The sequence below is a fragment of the Cupressus sempervirens genome, chromosome 3 (assembly GCF_028749045.1).
Source record: "Cupressus sempervirens isolate cs-2001-9-10 chromosome 3, ASM2874904v1, whole genome shotgun sequence".
NCBI lineage: Eukaryota > Viridiplantae > Streptophyta > Pinopsida > Cupressales > Cupressaceae > Cupressus > Cupressus sempervirens.
The window spans coordinates 351,060,182-351,084,134 of NC_143120.1; the positions used below are offsets into that span (position 1 = coordinate 351,060,182).

The 23,953-nt window shown below is 35.5% G+C and overlaps 1 protein-coding gene across 2 annotated transcripts in view; it reads right to left on the bottom strand.

Annotated features, from left to right (window-relative positions):
* Nucleotides 1–19,701: 19,701 nt before the first annotated feature.
* The window catches only part of LOC149566430 (mechanosensitive ion channel protein 2, chloroplastic-like), a 136,883-nt gene continuing 132,631 nt past the window's right edge, over nucleotides 19,702–23,953 (bottom strand). For both annotated transcript variants that reach the window (XM_089819786.1, XM_089819787.1), the window contains exons 12-14: nucleotides 21,536–21,649; nucleotides 21,297–21,353; nucleotides 19,702–21,069 (exon numbers count right to left, since the gene is read on the bottom strand). In XM_089819786.1, coding sequence (XP_089675912.1) covers nucleotides 19,888–21,069; nucleotides 21,297–21,353; nucleotides 21,536–21,649 — 1,353 coding nt within the window. In that variant the 3' untranslated portion in view covers nucleotides 19,702–19,887. The remainder of the gene's footprint in view (nucleotides 21,070–21,296; nucleotides 21,354–21,535; nucleotides 21,650–23,953) is intronic.

Consider the following 23,953-nt stretch of genomic DNA (forward strand, 5'->3'; position numbering starts at 1 on the left):
TGAATTACTCTTAGAGGAATTAGATCTTTTCACACTTCTTTGTCCTCTTGTCTTGTTTTTTGAAACCTTGGACCTTGATGATATTGCCTCTCTTATAGGAAACTTTTCCTTTTCTTGTTGCACCTCTTCTTCCACTATGTTTGGCTTGTTTCTAGCCGATGAATTTTCCTATTATTGAGTTTTCTCCTTTTGTTAGTCTTCTCTTTAGGTGACATTCCTTCCCTTATCGGAATCTATATTATCATGAGTGATCTTCCCTTCTTTGTTTCTTGTCCTTTTCCTCAAGATGATTTATATAATTATGTAGCCTTTTTATGGTTTCCTCCATCTCTAGTTGAGTCATAATTTTAGGGGACTCGTCCTTTTCTTCTCTAAATTTCCTTAATGGGAAATCCTTCAATGGTGGAGTGTCTTGTGTAATAGGTGGAACATTTCTTTGTTGTTCAGATTCTTCCTTCTGAATTTCTGGTGCACTTTGTTTCTCTACTAGCTCAAGGGACATTCCCTTAGTTGCTTTGGATTTTTTATCCTATTCTAATTTTAGTAGTGAATTGGGCTTCTCAATTGAATCCTCCTTTTTATGAATTGTTCTCTTATATTACTTGCAGGAACTTCAACTTTCATTTTTACTGGTTTCTTATTCACCTTTCTTACTTCTCTTTTTCACAATCTCTTCTAACACATTCTTTAACTTTGAGTCAGTGTGTTGGGGATTTTAACCCTTTGTTCTTTCTATCTTTCTTTTCATGATGAATTCTTCTAACTATTCAACCACTTCATTCTAATTTTCAACTACACTCTTCTATGCATCCTTTAGTTGACTATTGATTATCCTTGATATGTTCCTTTTCATACTAAATTATATCTTGTATGCTTCTATTAGTTTCCTTTTATCCAATTTTTTTATCTCAAGTCTCATTTTGGTGAGAGAATCATCAAGTATCTCTACAAACATTTGTACACCTACTCATCATTATTCATATACTATGTCACAAATTCTTAGGCAATTACTTCAAATTTCTTATGGCCTTTTGTCAAATGTTCTTATGCTTACTAATACCACACTTGCAATCATATTCTTATTTTCTTTATTGAACTTAGCAAATCTATTTTTCAATGTACCATAATTACCATTTTCCATTATGTCATCTAGGATATCATCAAGTGTAAGTGAAGGTGGTTATCTATTGCCTTTCTTTTCTACCTTTTCTACCTCATCATTCATCTTTGTATTTGATGACTCATTTCTCTTTGTTGTCAATGATGATTCTTCATTAGTCCTATTTCTTCTATAAATATATATCTTGGTAGGCTTGATAGTTCTTGTCTCCTTCCTTGTTTCCATTGCTTCTTCTACATCTAACCAAGGTTGAGGATTAGCTATTGACCCACCTATGAGTTCTTCCTCTAGTTATTCATCATCCATGTCTTCAACTTCTATTACCTTATATAACCTAGTTACTTGAATTACTATTTCCTTCTTTTGAATTTTCTTTGCTTCTTCCTATTGTTTTAGAATTCTATCTCTTATCTCCATATAGGTTCCAAATCTTGACAAAATTGGAATTTATGGTGTAGCCAATATCAACTCAATATGTGGTCTAGCCACTTCTTTGCTCACTTCATATTAAAATGGTGTCAACCAATGAGTTCTTGGTTGAACTACCTACATTGTGCACTTGTTTGTGCTTGATACAAAACATATTTTCTTCTTGTATGCTCAACTAGACTAGAAGGAATTCTCTCCCATCTTTCATTTGTTTCCAAAAACTTTTAAAGTAACCCCACAAGATTGGGTTACCTTTCCCTTCAAGATTCTTCAACAACTTTTTGATTTGTATTGTGATAGGTTGCTTCGCTGACCTATTAAAGAGTAGGTAACCTTAAAATTCTCCCTTTAAGTAGAATAAAATACACCCAAATATTGCACCAAATTTATGAACTCAATTGTTGTAGTTTTTCTTGATCTTACCCAAATTCTGCATTATGTGCCTATGAAGCCATCCGCTTAGGTCAAGTGTGGAATGATCATGTATGATATGATAGGTTTTGTATGATGCACTACTTAGGATGTTGTTGTCCCTACTTGAGTAGTGTATCCTATAACTAGTCGCCATTTGTGTGAATATTAGTTTACAATATGTGACGGCATTTACTATGCAAGTCCTTCCATCGTGATGTCCTCCTGTGAGTTATGTCACTAGATTTATCAAGATGGTCTTTGTAATTTGTTCCCCTCCTATGGAACTGAAACTTGTTACTCTTTGTATCACATCCTCCATGATCTTAACTGGTTTATCCAACCACATATATTGATTGTGTACCTTGCTTAACATGAATCTCACTCAATCTTCATGAAAGAAATTTAGAATTTTTATGGCTCAATATAGGGTAGTTTTCTCCAAATGTGTGTTCTCCTCCTTTGGAACCCCATCCTTGCAAAAGGTTTTATAGAATTTGTGAATTTCTTTGTCGCTCATTTCTTGAATTTTTATGTCCAAGTACTTGCTAACATCTTTCGTGAGAAGAACATTAGCTGGGAGTGATGGAAATGATCATCCCAAATCAACTTCATGTCTTCTCTACAAATTTCTTGTATTCATGATGTTTTTTCATCCTTCCATCGACCAACATCATTTTGTTAATTTCTCAAGCAATTTGGATTTGATTATCAACTAGTAGCTAACACATGACTCGTCATAGTGAGTTGCACCATAAATCACTCTTCATATCTCTATCTTCTTTCTTTATTGGGTACTCTAATCATTATGACGAATCACTAAAAGATAGGGTTTCACAAATTTAAAAGATCAAGAGATTTCAACTTTGCAAAGTGGTAAATGGCTTGTAGTGTGTCTATTTATAGCTCAAAAATTTAATGTTAGGATTATAATATTAAACAAAAATTTTACCTACTACTTATTATATGTCATTAATTCTTGAAATCCGTTGAGTAATGAACATGTTTTCACTCATTCTATTGTCTACTATAGGTGGTGCACATTCACCATTGTATCAACACTCAATATCCTTCGGCATCACAATATGTGACTTACCAATTCTAACTAGGGGATCAGTGTAATATTTTCCTTGTTTACATAACCCCTTAAGGTAAGAGTTATCTCATCTTAAAGGTCTCACCACTGACTGGTGAGTTCAGAACCTCTATTGTTTTGACTTCCTATGTTTCCTCACTTTTCCTTCTCCAAATTTTGACAAATTCCTTATTGACTTCTTATTTATCTATAGTCTTACTCTTTTCTTTCCTATCATGAGACTGGTTGTGTGGAATGCCTCTACTTCTACATTCTCTAGCGAGATAGCCAATCTTGTGACACTTGAAATATGTCATTGCAACACTTTTCCAATGTCTAATGTTGTTTCTCTAACCTATCCTTAGCTTGAAATGGGATTCAAGTTGGCCTTGATTTTTACAACATGAGCACATTTGCATGGAGAACCTATCTCTTCTGGTGAGACTTGTCAACTTTGGGAATGGAGGATTTGATCTTGCTCCATGTTTGCAATATTTAGCCTTACACCCATATGTGTTATAGTGCTAACAATATCCATCAATATCCTTCTCATGAAAATGAGATTTGCACTCTTGTATTGTATGGCCATACTAATGAAAATCATGACAATACCCATTAATTACTGGATATCACTTGGGTCATCTCTGTATGCTACTGATGGCTTAAACGACTATGGCTTTGGATCTAGAACTCTATATTCTATAGGCGGCTTCTCATCTTGGACTGGAACTAGCTATGATGCTCCTATCTCTGCATACGGATCTGCCACTGGGGGCTATGGGTACCCATGGTGGTTCTAGGTAAACGGGTGCCCACCCATTTAATATAGGGGCATATTCGTCAATGAGAAAGCAGTCTAGGGTTTGTTACTGATGCATTAGAAAAGCGCTAGCGAGACGGTCTGGGTATGGATGTGGATCTCAATCCACCATTTCCCCCCTACCCCCTACCCCCCTCTACATTAAAAACCATGTGATGCATGTTTGAACCAGCATACATATAAAGTGTGACCTATCTTAACACAAAAATAGCAAGTGGTTTTTCCATGTTTCCTACTTTTGGGTGATGTCCTTCCGTACTTCTTGAATTCTTAGTCTTTTCTTCTAGAAGACTCACCTACTTCCGACTTGTTGTCACCTTTGTATCCAAGATTGATGGTGTTTTTGTTTCTCCTCTAAGCTTACAGTTGTTCATCTATCTTCTCTGAGCTCTCGTTAAACTTACTTAGTTTTTGCAACTCTTTTATTATCTTGAGTACTTTCTCAATCAACTAAGTAAACTGATCCTTGTGAGGGTAGTTGCACTCCTCTTCCATTTTCACTCTCTATGTATATTTGTTTCTTGTTGCTTTATCATTTTTTTTCTTAATCTCTAAGGCTATTATTAGTGCTTCCTTAGTTTCATCTTTAGCCAGGATGACGTTATCTCATTCCTCTTGTTCTGTCCTCATTCTTGGTGTCTCCTCATTTTCTTTCTTCATCAGTGCGATGGGTTTGTTCATCTTCTCATTGTTAGCCATGAGATTAGTGATGACTTCTTTACATTCATCTGACCCACTTTGATCTTCCATTTGTTCAATGAGTTCTTTACTCCCACCGAGTTTCTTTTGCAGCATATTTCTCTTGGTCAAGGATGTCCATACCTTGTCCTTTAAATCATCAACGATGGAAAGAGCTTCTTTGAGTTGCTTCTAAACTCTAAAAACTTTCGTTAGATCTTCATCAAGCTATTAAGGTCATTATTATTAGGCTTTGAGCTCTAATACCAATTGTTGTCCCAAAACGGTACTGAGATAGGGGTTGAGTTAGTACAAACTTTCAAACTAGTTAATCAAGCTCCTAACTATATAAACCTTAAAACTAGTTATCTAAGAAACATTAAAGCAATAAAGTAACACTATAAAACCATGTAAGCTCATATAGGAATGCATACATTGATAACAAATGAGTTTTTTTATGCGAAAACCCTTAGTGTGAGGAAGAAAACCATGGTAGGAGTAAAATACCCACTTGCCTTTTACTATAGTTAAAAGGTTCCCCTATTAAAGGATACTATAAGAATTTACCTAAGGGAAAAATTCACCCAGGAACTAATAACTCAAACACAAGCACAACTGTAGACCAGAAAGAGAGAGTATGATCAGAATGACGATATATTCATTCAATATGCCATGTAAGACTACACTAGGAGTGCCTCTATATAAAGGCCTCTGAGATATATCTAGAATGCCTCATAATCAGCATCATGATAAGTCATACAACCATGCACATGTCCACCATATATGGGTTATCCTCCATTAAGCACGGAAGTAAGTGCGATGATGAGAGGATAAGCCTACAAGGGTGTGACATGCAAATCAGTGTTGTAGACACCATGAGCTAAAATAGAGTTGCGTACTTTTGTGTTGTCAACATGACAACTCAAAAAGGTGTGCAAATTCCTAAGTGTCTCACAAAATAAAATAATAAAATAATGCAAAATAATAAAATAATGCATTAACCTAAGTAAACTTAAGTAAGTGTAAATAGTAAATACGTATTTACACCAACACCCCCCCTTAAGTGCAACTTAGGAGAATTCCCTTAAGCTTACGCAAACTAGGATGAAGATACATGATGGGTCCCGGCTACTAGGCCATGTTAGGTACCCATGTACATAATGAAATGCAATTTCTCATAAAGCGAAGAAAGAGGGAAAACCTCATGGGAAAAACCCTCTCCCAAAAAGAGAGATAAATAGGTATGCATGGATGGATGGAATAATCAAGACCCCCCCATTACGACATACATCTAGTATATACATAAGTGAAGAATGAGAAGAACTAAACCTCATAAGAGGAAAAAGTCCCCACCATAAGAAAGAAGAGGAAGAGAGACAAGGTAGTCCTCCCCCCCCCCCCCCCCCCCAAATCAAGAATGCATGTTAGTGAAAGTTGCTCCAAGGAAAAAGCTAGTCCAAGAGTGTTGAATGACATTCCTCCCCTTTAGAAGAAACAAAGGCAAAGGTGCAATCCTGAAGAGGTATGGTGACCCTGAAACCTACTCAAGTATCCCTATGCTAATGTTGATGTTTTTCTCTTCCAACTGTGCTGAAAAGAACGAATGCAGATCTGGCAAGGATGTCTATTGAAGCTATTCCACTGAACCATCTGTCTCCTGAAGTAACAAAGAGACCTCCTCTAATTGTTGTACATATGTATCCACAATCATGCCAACCTATGAAGATTGATCATGTAGAGAATGGACATGAGGGTCAAAGTGAGCCCTTGCAACAACTGTAGAAGGATCGTCTTCATCAAAGAGAAGATGTAAGTCCTCAAGGTTGTCTCCCAAGTCAACTAAAGTTGGAGCTGGAAGATGAGATGTACCATGCTATGTTGGACCTTTCACTATGGCAATGTAACTGTGTGGACTAGACTGATGATGTGACCTCTCCCTGCAACTGTCGATAGAACCCCACGTGTCTGAATCTGTTGAAGCACTATCACTGGTGTCACTATCAGTTTCCACTATGTATGAAGTGCAGAGAGGATTAGAGGATAAGCTGGCTAAACTTTCCTCAAAGTGAACATCCTTCTCCACAAAAATCTCATGAGTCTCTGGATCCATAAGTCTATATGCCTTAGCATTGTCTTCATATCCTATGAAAGTACAAGGCCTAGGTGTCGATGCCTTGCAACTCTTGGAAGATAGGTTTGCCCATGCTGGACAACCGAAGACTCTGAAGTGTCTCACAATTGGTTTTCTATCGCACCATGCCTCAAAAGGAGTCTTACCGTCTAAGGCATTATGAGGAGACATGTTAAGTATGTGAGTAGCATTGCTTATAACTTCAACTTCAAATGTAGGATCAAGAGACTTGGCTTTGATCATGCAACTTGCCATGGTTTTAAGAGTCCTAATCCTCATAGCTACAACATTTGTCTTATGCAGACTGAATGTTGGTGAATTATGAAGATAAATCCCCTCAAGTCTACAAAAGTCTCTAAGTCTTCTGTCTACATATCTACTCTCATTGTCCACCTGTAGAACCTTGATGGCTTTCCTTGACTTGTGTTCAACATGAGTCTTGAAGTCTTGAAGCTTATAAACCACTTCACTCTTATGATGAAGGAAATAGAACCAAGTGAATCTTGAAAAGTCATTAACAAATGTGAGGATGTAGCAACCTTTACTGACTGAAGTCACTACAAAAGGACATGCTAAAACCATGTGAACTAATTGAAGAACAACTAGTGCTCTAGAAGACTTCCCTTTATCATACTTCTCCTCGAGATGCATATACACTGAACATGATGAACACTCACCCTTAGAAAAGTTGATGTTAGGTAGACCTTTGACCATGTGTTTTGAGAAAAGTTGTTGAAGATGGTAGAAGGCAAGGTGACCAAACTGCTCATGTCATAGTGTGTTTTGTGAAGTAGAGTGAGTCAACAAGGCTTGAGAAGGAGACTTCGGCACAAAGTGGGAGAAGAAATAAAGCCTCTTGTCATCATTGACTTTCCCCACTGCAACCAATGAATCATCTCTAAGACTTTGCACCATCACTGAATTTGGAAGGAACTTAACTTTATGACCATCTCCAAGGTGAGTGATTTGGTAAACTGATAGGAGATTGGAGCTTAGGTTTGGAACGTAGAGAATATCTTTGAATTCCCCATTGTCCATTTCTACATGTCCTTTCCCTTCAACTTCCATTTAGTATCATCTCCCATGAAGATGTGTGGTACCTTTGATTGCTTTAATGAAGAAAAGTCTTCCTTTGAAGAACCCATAGAGGCACCTGAGTCAAGTATCCATTCCGAAGAAGAACTTGTGTTTGCCATAAGTGCTTGCCCTTTACCCTTCGAAGAGGTTGGAGTTGAATCCTTGGAAGTACCTGGCACTTGAATCTTGTTCTTCCTAAGTAGAATTTCTAACTCATCGACTCTTTTAGTTTTGCAATGATGCTTGTCATGATTTGGCTTTTTGCAGTATGCACAAAAAAGTTTGTCCTTTTTATTACTTCCCTTCTTGTTGGAGGAAGAACTGCCTTGTTGTGAGGAGGATTGTTGTGTCTCAAATTGTGATTTATGCTTCCACTGCTTCTTCTTCTTGTTGCTTTTCCCTCCTTGACTTGATTGGTGCTCATCACTAGCCACCAAGGCTTTGGTCTTTGATGACTTGAGAAGTCCTAAATCCATCAAGTGAGATTGTTCAACAATCAACATCTCTGCAAATGCATCAAATGAAGGCTTCTGGTAAGTAGATCCCATGGTCAATCTATGAATATTGAAACTCGAAACAAATGAAGCATACTCTAAAGGTAGCCTCTTCAAGATGTAATGAATCAACTTTTCATCCTTCATGGGATTTCCACAATCTTTAAGAAGTGCCCTATACTCATTGGCTTTGATGATGTAATCCTGAATTGTGTCAAAGTTCTTTGAATCCAAGAGAAGTAGATCATCCTCAATCTGAAATCCCTTTTCTTCATCCACCTTACCATACAATGATTTAAGTTTATCCCAAGCTACTTTGGATTTTATATAACTGGAAATGTGAAACAAGAGATCTTTATGAACACAATTCCTAATAACTCCTAAAGTCTATTGATCTTGAGCTTGCCAATTAATGAGTTCTTTAGCATCAATAGGTTTGGTAATTGTACCATCAACATAAAGACTATATCCGTTTTCCATTAATCTACTCCATGTAGTATCTTTCCATGTAGAATAGTTGTGTGAAGTTAGAGGAGGACATTTAAAACTCATGATGCAAAAATGAAAAGAGCATAAAAGAGAGATACAACAACATAGTACACACCCCCTCTTTTCACTGAATCAAAAGACCCCCCCAAAAAAGATGCTTTTGGCACTTTATAAGTAGTGTGTGTACAATGGGCCACTTCAAAATGAACAAAATGGACTTTCTGATTTTACTTTTACAACTGCCTTTTGAGGCTCAAATCTATCACTAAGCACTGTAGCTCAAATATACAATAATTCTAAAAAGTAATCAAAGCTTTACAATGCAAAAAAAGCCCTGGTTCTGAAAGTGAGATTTTAGTCCACACAACCCTAGAATATGACTTCAGATCTGAAAAGTAGACAAAAAAATGCACACTTTCAAAAAAAATATAACCTAAAAAAGTGACCAGATGTGCCTGTACGGAGCGTTTGAAGTTGCAAAATATAGGATTATGTAGGTACAATTGCCAAAAAATGAAATTTCTAAAAAATCTTTGCACCAAAACCAAAAAACAACACCACCACTAGAAAATTTAGGAAATTCTACCCAATTTCAAAAAAAAATTGCACCTAAATCGGAGTCCAGATGTCCAAGTTATGGGCTCGCAAAGTCAGGTTGCCAAATCGAAAAGCAATCTAGAGAGGGGTCTGGAAGGAAAACTGCGAGCTTAAATTTGACGGTCAAATAGTCATCGTAGTAGTTGAAAATTCCCTAGTTTTGATGGTCAAATGGTCGTCAATTTTAACACAGTGAAATGATGATGTCAACAAAAATCAACACTTGGGATGACATGGCAGTGTGATGAGGCGTATGTACTGTATGGAACGTGGACGTGGCAATACGGAAAGTAACATGGCACCTCGTTGGCAGTACTACAGGGTCTTAGGTGGCAAATGACATGTCCAGATTCCATGTGGCAGTTTCGGGTCCTACGTGTCAACTGTACAATGGACAGCATGGCTAGGCACTTGAGTACTCCACGGACAGGTGGCAATGTCCAGATGTGGCAAGGTCTATCACATCGCGGCGTGGGTGAGCTCCACATGGCAAGGTTGATGTGTTGTAGTGTTGTGTGTGGGCAGGGGTCTACAATCGACACGTGTCTTCGCAAATTTACCTGTGTGACGCCGAAAAATAGTCGCTGCGGCCGAAGGTTTGAAAGCATAGGTCGTCGGTAAGAAGAATTTCATGGGCAACGGTCGGAACTCAATGCAGAGTGGCCAAAAAATGTACGTGCGGGCCGAAATTGTTGACTATGGGCAGAACGCCAGTTTTTATTATGTGGTGCCAGATTTTTGTTCAACGATGTCGGATCTCAATGCCGAAAAACAAACTGGGTCGTCGAGAAACCACAAATTGCCATTGGGGTTTTATTTGAAAAATCCCACATGGACCTTGCGTCTTGTTTAAAAGGAAAAATTTGCAGTTGGTTAAGCAAAAGCAAGCCACCATGTTGTGATGAATACGTGCCACCGGTTGGCCTGTTGTGCTAGAATCCGGCTAGATTTTCGGTCAGTTGTTTGGCCAAATTCATGTTTTAGATGCACAGTATGGTTGCTTGTAAATATGGAATATGCCCGTTGTGATTACCCTGTGACAAACAGAATATACCTCCAAATGGCAGAGCCGGGATGTCACTACCTGGTTTTATTGAAAAAAATTTCTCTGTTGGATGCCCGAAGGGAAAAAAATTTCTGACAATTCTAACAAAAATAAATTGCAGAGAAATAAAAATGCAGATCTGAAAAATTAATTAAATCTGCAAAAAAATGACCATACCCGAACTGCAAATCGGGGCCTCTAGGTTCTAATTTGCAAAAAAAATTTGCCTAACGGTCGACTTTGGGCCAAGGTAGCCGAGTTTATAGTCGATCTTCACCGAATCAGCGTTCTGGATGCAATGGCAAGGTCAGATTTGGCTCTAGATGCTCTCAATTTTTGTAGTACTCCAGATTTCGGCTGAGGTGATGAAGCAACAATGGTCTCAAACGGTTATGTGATAAGAAAATCTCCAAGCTCTAATACCATGTAAGAATTTTCCTAAGGGAAAAATTCACTAAGGAACTAAGAACTCAAACATAAGCACAATTGTAGACGAGAAAGAGAGTATGATCAGAATGATGATATATTCATTCAATATGCCATGTAAGAGTACACTAGGAGTGCCTGTATATAAAGGCCTTTGAGATACATCTAGAATGTCTCGTAATCAGCATCATGATAAGTCATACAACCATGCACATGTCCACTATATATGGGTTATCCTCCATTAAGCACGGAAGTAAGTGCGATGATGAGAGGATAAGCCTACAAGGGTGTGACACACAAATCAATGTTGTAGACACCATGTGCTAAAATAGAGTTGCGTACTTTTGTGTTGTTAACATGACAACTCAAAAAGGTGCGCAAACTCCTAAGTGTCACAAAATAAAATAATAAAATAATGCAAAACAATAAAATAATGCATTAACCTAAGTAAACTTAAGAAAGTGTAAATAGTAAATACGTATTTACACCAATAGATACAACTATTACTTTTGAGAACGCATTATGTTATGAATGGTCATAACATGTGAGGATTACAAAAGCTTATGAAATCTACCTATTAAGAGGATTTAAATACACTCTTTCTGAGAGGTACCTTGTCGGAGGATTTACAATTCCTACTAATGAAGCTTTCTCGATTAAGAGCTTACAAATATAGATGCGATGATAAGAAACAAAACTAGTATGGTTTATCTAATGAGTGGCATAGCTTGCCTTACAAATCCATTGTGTGAACCTTGAAGATGTCTTCATCCTCCCTCTCTGTCTTGGCTTGCCTTATGAGTATGTTGTTCAACTTTTTGCTCTGCAACTCGAGTTTCTATAGTTCACAAACTCACATCATGAACAACCAACAAAATGAAGTGTACAAGATCTATTTACACTTCCTACCGTCTACGTGTCAATAACCTTTTCAATAATCTCTCTCAAACTTTTATATTCAAAATTTGAATGTCACACATGAGATAGTCATAAAATAGCTCTGACACCTACGAGTAAGGTCTAGAATGGTAGGCTTGTCAGTCTCCCTTTGAAACTATGATATAGCCTTTGTTTTTTTAATCTACTAGACTTCACATTTGGATGCCCATGCTACCTTTTTGTGCAACAGTCATGCCACATCAATAGTGACTTGTTGGGATCAATCTTTACTCATGACTGCATCTCTTTTCTTATTGTTATGTCACAACTTACATCACCGTCCTTGTCTTGATAGGTGTAAGGTCTTGTTGATGGTGGTTTATGCTTTACCAATTTCTAATTAATAACAACACCTAGAATTTTGTGATGTTAAGCATTAGTAATCACCTTTCACTTAGTCATGTTGCCAAATTGACTAATAGGTCCAATAGAGTTATTCTCCATAATAGGAGTCATATCTTTAGGATACATTTTGGTTTCATCAAGATTCCTAGTAAAGAAGGGAGGTTCAAAAGAAAAAGAATCTATGAGCCTACGACTTATTCTAACCTAAATTCTATAAGTTGGACTCAAAGTGTAAAATATCATACATAAAGGGAATAAAGATGTAATAGAATTTGAAAAAATGTAGCAAAGATGTAATGTAACTATAAACTATCAAAATGCATACAAATTAACTTTAGATATATAATTTTAATGAAAAGGGGATCTAACGAGATGCATACAATGTAATCTAGATAGGAAAATAAAATTAATAACAAAATCATAATAGAAAGGCTATGGTTCAATTTTACAAAAATGTATATGGTGAAATAGTTATCAAAGCTCGATTTCCACTTCACACCTATACATTGGAAGGGGCCCTAAAATGTGACTTCTTTGTCAAAAATATGATTAGAACAATTGAAATAGATGAAACCGGTGTTGATGCATGATCTAGTTAATGGAAGATGTCATTTAGGGTCCTTTCCCTATACGAATAAAAATGTAGTGTGCATGCAATGTCAAGTAAATGAAAGATGTGGGAAATGATAAACAACGAGATATAAGATCTAGTCTGTCAAAGTAAGGTTGTGAAGGAGTAACGATGATGATGTTATCACCTTAGGGATAGTAGAGGAGGGAACTTCAAAATTGTAAGAACCTTGATTGAAGCTTCTAGAATTAGAAATTGTTCTAAATCTTTAGTCTTGAAGACTATTTCTACAAGGTCTCAAAAATCATAGAGCTGTAGAAATAGATTGAAACAAGTTTGACATGTACTAGGTATAGGTTGGAACAAGTCAGACCTATACCTAGCAATTGAAGGTGTGTAGATTGTGATTGTTACTATGTCTACAAATCTGAATCTATAGCTCTACAAATATGCACCTAAACACAAGAAGAATTAAAAATTATTTGGGAGAAGGGGATTGCCTTGGTCAAACCCTTTTATATCAATTAACCTTGTAATATAATAAGTAAAACATGTAAAATGGGATAAATGTAAGTATTCACCTTGCTTGTCAAACTTTCATGGATGGATACAAATCTATTATATCCACAAATATGTATAAATACTTGTTGAATGTTGCATTGTATAATCTAGGATGCCCTTATAAATGTAATAGACTGACTCTTGCCAAATCATAGATCATGGATGTGTGCATGCTTGATAGCTTGGACAAAGGAGAGGAAAGAACAATGGGTGTGGATCTTCTAGCTCAACTAGGAACTCTTTAGTAATCCATTGTGGGAGATAAATTCATAAAATTAATAGAAGATTTGTTTTTGATTGGATGGATAAGGACTTGGAGAGTTTGAATGGATAAAATGCTTTAAATCTTGGAGCCAAATCCTTGTTTGCTTGCTACAAGTCATTAAAAATCTCTTGAATGCACCTTGGACTTGATTTCTTGAGAGTGGATGATTCCTTAGCATGAGATGTAATGTGAAAATGAGGGGAAGAGGTATATTTTTTTATAGACCAATGGCATTGGGTGGGACAATAAAAATATCTTGCATCAAGCTTGAAATACACAAAAATGCAACCCAAGGTATAGATTTAAATAGGTTTGACCTATAAGTGGTGTGGATTGAAATAGGTTTGACCTATATTCAAAGAGTGTTAATTTCGAGGGAAAGTTGCAAGATATGAGTACTAAGTGAATATTGGGAAAATGAAAAGACAAGCAAGAAAATCAAGTATAAATGCATCCAAAATCTAGGAAATCACTAAAATGGGGCTCAATGTGTCCTGGAGCTTCCAAATTAATGGGTGCTAAGACATGCATAATGTTTTATGGGCTTTGTTGCACATATTGTACATTTTTCCTTTTTTTAAGTAGTTGTTGATTAAATTTCTATACACATTATAAATTAGAATAACCCCAATTTCTTGAGTCTGTCTTTGTTTTTCTCACCATAACAATTGCATGAAATGTTGAATAAGTTGGGCTTGATCCAATGTATAAACAAGAACACAAAAACAAGAAAGAAAAATAGTAAAGACCCCTTGCAATATAAGCAATCAACCCCCTCATCTGAGAAAAATGTCTACCTTCTTGTGCTTTTTAACAAATACAAGTACAACAATTGAATTCAAGTTGACTAATAGGTACTTCATAGAAAAATAATAGAAATCTAGATAGATTGTTGCAAAGTGCATAGAACCAAATTTACAACACAACTAATTTGTAAAAAATCAATATTCTTTCTCCAAATTAGGGCATGGGAACAAAATCCTCAATCTAAGCCTTCAAAAACAAGTTGTTGATATTGTTTTGAAAGAGCTTTGGAAATGTTTCCAATGGAAGTGAGATTGTAATGGTAACACATCATCCTAAAATCTAGTAACTCAACAATGAAAAATCTTATTGATTTCAACAACTTAAGGCTTGGGTATGACTAGGGGTTTTATTCCTTATAACCATATACTAAAACCTATGGTAAGAAATTTGTACGATTGACGTTAATACATACATCAATTGTACCTATCTTTTTAAAAAGATTTTAAAAACATTATGCTCATATTGCACTAGTGACATAGAAAAGCATTCTGTGCCAAGTTTTGGAGGTATTAGTTTTAACATTGTACTATCTAATTCAAATCAACCAAAACAATCTCATATTTTTCCAATATGAATTTATAAAATTTTATATTGATGTATAGCGTTTTGGGCCTTTACATTTAATTAGGAGGTTTTTTTTTCACCATGATGCACATCATTTGAAAGTTATTTGACAAAAGAATCTTAAACAAGGCAAGTGAATTGCCAATCTGTTGCTATGATACCATTTAGAAGTTGTGCATCAACCCCACAATCTTGCACACGAGAGAGCAATGAAAATACTATAAAGTCAAAGAATTCATTATATAGATAGATCAAGTACGTACGATATAAAAATAGAAATCCTTGTTATAAAGCCATTATTGAAACCTTAGAACAAACTCAAATCATGACAAATGTCTTAATTAATCATATAATATGCAATACAAATTAAATGACTTAACCTTAAGTATGAAAAAGTGAATAAAACCTAATACAAAACCAAGTAATATATCATTTTTACCACAATATTTATAATATTTGAATGGATCAACAAATATCAAATCTATTTAGGATTGGCCAACACCCACTACATTGGCCCAATTGAAGGTCTTTTTGGGCTAGGCATATTATTGAGATTCATCAAGGAAATTTCAAAGTTAGCCACACTCTTGATTAAAATAATGAAAAGAAAAGAAAACTAATCAAAAAATCTAATTCAAAGAGTTTTTAAGAGGCCCAAGGAAGTGATGCATTATTTTCTTGTACTTTACATTTTTTATCAAGGAAAACAACTTTTGAAGGGTTCCTGAAACCCTTTACACAAAAGATTTTCAATGAAGCCTAATCATAGGATACCACAAACAAAAGGAGAAACACGTCACCAACCAACAAAGGGTGACCAAGGTGGCCCTACAGATATCACAACATATTTGTGCCACCAATTACAACTCAAAACAGTTAAGACCTCCAACTCCCACAAGAGTAAGATATAAGAAGACAGTTTGCGAACTATCAATGTTTAAAGTACCCGTATTAAATATATGAGAACGGTGGAGAATTGTGTCTTTCTTGTGAGTGATGAAGATGGACTTCCCTTGAGAGTTTCCCAACTTCCAGGTACTTTAAACATTGGTAGTTTCTTTTACCATACAGTCTTATATTCATAATTCCTATCTCTCATCTTTTTGGCAAGTGGTTCTCAAGTTATGGTTGGTCATTGATAATAGGTCAAGGTTCATTCTATTTGTGCAATTTAATGTTTTTACATAAACATTATGTTATATACTTGTTTATTAAGTGATAATTATGACATATCAAATAAGAGTAATCTTTATATTGATTAGGTGATCTATGTTTGGAGAATGTCCATGAAATAAGTAGAGGCAAAAGGAAATAGATTCCTCATTTCTTAGACCTAAAAAAGTGTGGCTACCTCAAGTAACACTCACCAATGTTTTTTTTGGGATCAAAAGATGAAGGACAATAAACAAGATCTCCACATGCAAAAGAAAGCAATTACCAGAGGAAAGATCCCCTTAAATTAGGAAACCACAAATCTCTTCAACATTGTTTTTAAGCAACAATTTCATGAATTAAACAATATCTTGGCATATGAAAGAGTCAATAAGGAGAGTGGTCATGTTCACAATAGTTTGTTGATTCCTTTAATCCATAAGGCTTTAAGTGCATGTAAAAGTTCTTGCACCAAGAAGAGCATTGCAGATAAATTTTCAACAAATTTGTGGTATGATGAAGAGTGAAAGACAACCAATAGATCTATAAAAGAGAAATATTTGAGCAAACATGCATGCAAAATTGATTCAAGCAAAAAAATAAAGTATGTAAATACAAGAAAGGAGTTTATCTCTCTTGGAAAACATAATTTCAAATATTTTTGGAAGAACCCAAACTAAAGGACAAAACAAATTGAGAAAAATACTATAGATGCTCAATGGCTAGACTGTGCAAAGCTACTTTATGGGTGGATAAATAAAAAGAACCCTCCTCACATAGTGATCACATTGGTAGAACTCTTCACAGTGAATAATATCAAATAGGAAATAAAGAAACTAGCTGCAAGAGGTAAGGCTACTAATAATGACGCCCTTCAAGCTGAATTTTGAAAATGGGGAGTTGAGTATATTGCCCCTCACACAAAAGGAATCTTCAATAATGTCATATGGGTTGGTTTCCTGGACGATTGAGAACTAGTGTAGTTATTCCCCTCTTTAAAGGTGAGGATATCAATAACCCATATAACCACTGCACTATTATGGTCAATGTCCTTGGCAAACTTTTGAGAGCACGGTGGAACGTAGAATCAACAATTGGGCATAAGGTGAAAGAAAAATGCAAAAATAAAAGATGGTTTCAGACCTAGACATTCCACCATTGATCATTGCATCACCCCTTAACATTTGATAAGAAAATATGAGAAGAACAAGGGGAAGAAACATATTATTGTCTTGTAAACTTCAAGAAAGACTTTGACATAGTGCCTTGAGAAAACATATGGAATAAAGTGAAAGAATTGGGTATCCTTGACATGTATAGAGCGGCAAGTTCATAAACCATATAAGACAATTAGAGTCAATGAAGGAATGCCTGAATGGTTCAGTAGTCACACTGGTCTTAAGTATGTCATTTATCCTCCACTTTGTTTGGTTTATACCTCTATAACTTAGAAACTTGGTTAAACAAAAATGGATAGAGAAGGTGTCTAACTTGCAAGATATGTGGTGAATCTACTTTTATATGTTGATGATCTTATCTTAGTATAAAAAGCAACACATGGCTTAAGAGATCATTTAAGGACCCTTGAACAGTTTCGTTAGAAGATAGGATGCAAGTGAACATTACCAAAACCAAAATCATAATTTTCTCTTTAAACAGAAAAGAAAACTAAATTACCTTATTTTTTTGACCTACTTGTTGGAAATTGTGAAATTATATGAATGCCTTGAAATTGACTTCCACTATAAGCTTAGTTGGGAGACTTGTAGAGTGAAAAGGATACATAGGGGATGGGAAGCGTCAAATCTACTCCAAGCTAGGTTCATAAAAGATGAAGTTTGGAACTAGAAAATCAAGAAAAAAAAAATCAAATTACTAGTCATGCCAGTTGTTCTCCATGGTTGAGAAGTTCGAGGAAGAGACATGTCAAACCAAGGATGGAGACACTTAAAATGAAATCAAAAGCATCTAAGCACAAGTAGTGTCGAAATTAAAACATCAATAACATAGAGAATCCTTTTAGCAAAAGCATGTACTTTTCCATTAGTGATGTCAATGATAACTCAATCAATAAATTACTTAAAGGTTGAAAACATGGATAACCAATACTGACCCAAAATTGTGATGGAAGAGAGTCTCGACTGTAGGAAGAAAACTTCGATGAAACAAAATAGCTAGTGGTCAAGAAAATGGAACATCAAGTTGTTTATTAAGTAAAATAGGTTTTGACGGGGCCCTGAAACCCAAATACAAAACAGAGTTAAAGCTAATCAACCTGTGATCCAAATTGAAAGATAATCAATACGCTCTTTGAAGAGACACGGGACAGGACACAACATAACTTAGACAGAGACGAGGTTGCCAAACAACTCGCAACATACACCAAAACTTACTGGTAGTCAAGGAAAGGATAGGCACTTAATAAACAAACCACCCTACAAAGAAAGAAAGACGACAAATTTTAAAATTCCCCCTTAACCCCCTTTTTGTGGGAATCAGGAGAAGAATGAGAGGGAAATTTCTTTGATTGTTTTCCTCTAACCATAATCCCTCTTTGATCTTGGCTGCCACAAAGTGCCATGCCAACAAATCAGCCGAACCAACACCAAAAGAGACGGGGTCGGCAGGTAGCTACCCCAACAACACAAAAATTGAACATCAAGTTGCACAAGTATCCTAATACCAATGACGGAATAAAAAAAGTTTGCCAAGTAAAAGTTCCAGCTTACCATCTGGACTAACCACATTTGTCGAAAAATATTTTATTACATCAAAGAGTTTAACCCAACTTAGGAACATGGAGAAAAATTAGGGGCATTTATTAAAGAAAAAACAACACTTTTAGTGGCACAATTGAGGATGGCTTCACATCATCTCAAGTGAAAGATGGGCCAGTGGAGAAGGCCAAAAAAGGTATGGGAAGAGAGAACATACATGTTCTACAAGATGGGTGTAATTGAAACAAAATAGCACTTTCTCATAGAATGTGCAACTTATGAAGATGTCCATGCTGAACACAAAATCATCTAGAAGGCTTACAACATGCATAGTTCATTTGTTGAAGATAATATCAACCAGAACACTAGCTTTCTAGTCAAGATCCATAACAAGAAATCAAAAGTTCAAAGGAATATGGAAATAGTTTAAGGTTGTGAACCCTTGGTTTCTTAGACTGATCAATCGCATAGATATCATTTAAATCATTCAAAGATGGAACCCTTCGAGTTTCCTATGGGCATTTCCATTCTATTATTTATGTTGAGTGAAAGCATTCTCTTTTTGGTTGGTACTGTTTTTTTACACAGTTAGAGCAGCATCAGTTCTGAACTGGAAAATATCTTTTGCACAGTGTTGTTTAATTAGTTTCATTTATTATATTGATCTAATCCCTCACGGCAATTAGTATGACTCCACTAATGTTTTTGATAGCTTTTATCAATGATATACAGCTCCCAAATTATTATTAAGGTTCAATCGTTTTGTTCTTCTTGGACCCATTCTGAAAAACAAATTATTTAATAATTAAATTTTAAAAAATTAGCTAGAGGGCATCATGTTTACCCTTGCTAACATAGGTTCAAAATTCAAATCATGGCCCAACTACATAAAATGACAACCCATCCCTCATCCCTCGTGCTGGTGACAAAACAAATATTCCAAATGTTATTCAATTGAACAGTTAAAGAAATTGATGGACACAAAAGGGAAAACTTAAAAATGAGTATTTCAATTATTAATAAGAATGGTACACTCATGGAAATGTTAAAATATATACATTTAATATACTGAAAAATAAGGCCTTTGGTTTTTATATTGCAACTAGATGTTATAAATTCAAGTAACCATTGAGAATCAGATAAGGAATGAATAGATATTCTAGGCTAGTATACATTAATTATTTTTCTGATTATCTCTTTGGTCAGATTGCACTACACCTGAAGGTGGTAGCTGAGTCTCTCTTTTATCATTTACTCCAGAGTTACCATTGCTGTTTCTGCATGCAGAAAGTTCTTTTGGTTCTGCATGAAAAGTAGTGTCTCCCTCAATTGGCACAGATTTCTTTGGCCCATTCAGAGCAACACCAAGAGGTTTATTTTCTTCCAGTGGAAGCCTTGACTTTGAAAAGGCATTATTGGATTGTTTTCTATCAAAAGATGGAGGGGAGAAACGCTGATCTTCTTGTTTACTTTTGTCTGCATGAAATTCACTTTCGAGACTGCTAATTGAGTCCAATTGAAGCCTTTTTTCTTCTGCAACTGAACTATGAACTTGGTCAGATGATTTAGTGCCATTCTGTCTTTTTGTTGAATCCGATTTAACCCTCTTTTCTTCTGCAACTGAACTATCAACTTCACTAGATGATTTGGTGCCATTCAATCTGCTTCTTGACTCTGATTTAGCCTTCTTCCCTTCTTCAACTGAGTTATTAGCTTCAGTAGATGACTTAGCTCCATTGTTTCCACTTTTGGATACAATTTGATTTGAATCTAAAGATTTTGTGGATGTCCTCTCATTACTTGAGCCAACCTTGTCACTCTTCGTAAATCCAGCTTCAACATGTCCCTCAGGACTCTCAACTGGGTTTTCTAAAGTTGCTTCGTGCAAAGTCTTGTCATTAGACATTAGTTCCATTGTAGCCAACCCCTCAAGATGTGATTTTGGAGGCAATATTTCAACTGCATCCAAGCTTGGTTTTATGGTCTTTGATTGTGAGTCAACAACAGTAGGGTCATTCTCTTTCTCTATGTGAATATTTTTTTCATCTAAACTGTCAGAATTGATATTGCGATTGGACGAAATTATTTCAGATTCAGTCCCTTTAGCCTCTGAATTCAACTCTTGTTTACTTTGAAAAGAATTATGTCTCTCCTTAGCCTCTGAATTCAATATTGAACTTTCTATAAGTAAGAAATGTCGATTACTGGAAACATCTCCTCTTCCAGATATGGTTTCCTCAAATGGTATGTTTTCTATCATACTGTCACTATATGTTTTGTACAAGGTACGGATTGGAGTAGCCAGCCGGGCATTATGATGTCTGATAACTCTTAAGAGTTCCAAAAGAATTGCTTCCTGTTACAATCAATACACAGAATCATGTCCTATAGCACATTCATGAAATAAATATGCAAAAATCTTCAAGCTCGGTGAAGAGCATTCAAGATAAGGAAAAGTATTCCATATATGAGCTTCTGAAGTAACATTATCCCCAGATTTCATTTGATACTCAATATATAGATGGTTAGATGCACCCTTGAAAGTGTGAGAAAATCTAATACATTAACTTCCTTAAAGCCTACCTTGACACAAAGATATTCCTCCATATGGCGGGTGTTCACAAAGCAAGACACCATAATCTGTAAAGCAGTACACCAGAAAATGCTGAAATAGATAGATAAACAAAGAGAAAACAATACATATTCTTTTATCATTTGACCATTTCAAGCCAGAGCATCTAAATGTGATTAAGATACCAGAGGAACATCAGAAACTTGTGCCACAAGCTGATGTTCATGAAACAAAAGGGATATGAACTTACCATTAGAGCTTGATTCTCTGGATTTACTTCAACCAAAAATGCTCTTCGATGCAGTCGTTGCTGTTCTACTCGGGGATTTTTTGCTAAGACTTTACGCATATCAGCTAAGATTTTCTGGATTGGCAATGGAAACCAATACTCAGATTCTTAAAAATACTCTAACAACCAAAAAACCTACTAAAATGATATAAAAAGAAACTGTTACTAGACTGCAATCAGATTTTATTTGGATACAAATAACATTAATAAGGATAATTCTTGAGAACCAAATGCAAGAAATGACTAGGAAAAGAACACCAGTAGTTGCACAGGAGCCAACAATTAAACAGAAGCTAGCTTAGTGATTAATGATTTAAAAAGAAGATAATGGACTTAGAAAAGATGATTTCTCAAATTTTCTTGTGGTGCAACTTTCATTTACCATTTCAAATTTAGGGTTGTTCATTTTGGCAAGTTATAACTACTTGAGATTGTAGTTACCCCGAATTTCTGGGATGGGGGACAGGGAAACAGGTTTCTGGGATGTTTGTTTTTCTCCGGAGCAGGGAACAGCAGGGGAGATATAGTCAAATCTGAGATTTCAAATATGTTCATGAATTATATAACATTGTAACATTCATCATAGCAGCATAATAACATTTATTAATCTAAAATCATTGAATCAATGATTATTCCTCGAATCACCATAGAATATAGCATTATATCTAAGTTGTCAATTCAGACTCGGGTTCAAAGAACTAGTTTGCCAGTACGGAAAAATTTTGAAATGGGGTTTGGATCCGTTAGTACAAAAACATGTATAATTTTATATATATATATATATGTATGCATGCAACCTAGAAGCATGAATTAATATTAGAATGTTATATAGTATCATAAAAACAAGAAAAACACCATAAACTAGTAGCCATAGCATTGTATCAACATCAAAATATTAAATCAATTATTTTGAGTTCAAGTAGTATTGTTTTGACTTTCAACAATTGGAATCTTATACTAAGTTTCAGTCATCTAATGGATTTTCTTCTTCTTCTTCATCATCGAAGGCATTACTTGATTCAGAACAAGTGTCAATGCCAATGGGATCAACTGCATCAATAACATTCTCACTTTCCAAGACCTCAAATGTTTATTACTTTTTCACTGTACAAAAGAGCGTGTTTGTTTGTAATTAACATCCTACTTGAACAATGTTAAAAAAGAATCTTGCAACTCCCTTCACCGACTGGAGATATTGTTTAATGTTTAAAATATAATTTATCAACATAGAGAGCTTCCAATTAATTGGGCTGGGGTTATTATCAGCAATTGGATCTAAAAACCTCACTGGAAGAAATCTTGAGGACTAGTTTAGATTGATGTAATAAACATCTGAACTTCAGCAAATTTTGTTTTCAAATGTTAAAGATCTTAAACAAATTCCGTAATAATTGTTTTCCGCACTAAAGTATAGAATGTTTCTCAGTGGAAATGTACCTCATTTGCACTTGGTCAGCTTGGGTCTGCCCTGGTTTGATCCAGGTTCGGCCAGGACAAAACAGCCTGCTTGGTTTTGAACCCTAGACGGACCCACATGCGAACTGTGCCAGAACCAAGGAGTCGTTCAAACCCAATCTTGATTCAGCCCTAAAATAAGTGAACTGGGTCACTTAGCATTAAATGAACCAAATGAGAGTTCAAATTTCAATTTCATACATTCATAGATTTAAATCATTGAAACAACTAGAGACTTCCAAACAATAGCAACAACAGAGTCTCAATATGCCAAAGTCTCTATCTATTCAAAACTTCACATTCTATTCAATGTGGAAACCAGAAAATCAACTTAAAACTTGACAAAAGAAAAAGACGCTTGTTATTGTAGAAAAGGCTTTTTAGATCAATCAATATGCATATTGATCATTGAGGTCAAACAATAAAACCCTGCAAACCTTGCAATCAATATACTTGGGCTAGCATATACAAAACCCTACAAAGTGCAAACCCAACAATGAAATGCTCACTCGCGGGACAATGAACCAGGTCAAGAAGAAATAAATTTCCATGAGGCATTGAAATAATAGAATTCCTTACCCTTAGTTTAGTCAACACAAATAACATGTATGCATATTTTAGTAATATTTAAATATTATAGGGTTGCGTTGAGGTTCACGCATGATTGAAAAATTCTGCAAATATCTTATAAATGTATCTTTCTTTGCCTACTACTGTAGAAAATGGTCAACCATCCCCAAGATAGTCAATAGACATTTTGGCCGTCCCTAGCCACCACGGGGATGGTCAATGATTTCCAAATATTATGTTTAGCATTTGAGTTTTTGGGACAGCTTCTTAATTTTTTTCATGGCTAGAGATGACTTGGAAACATTTCCAGTCATCCCTAAGTACCCAAAACTGTTTCCATTTCTAGCACTTAAG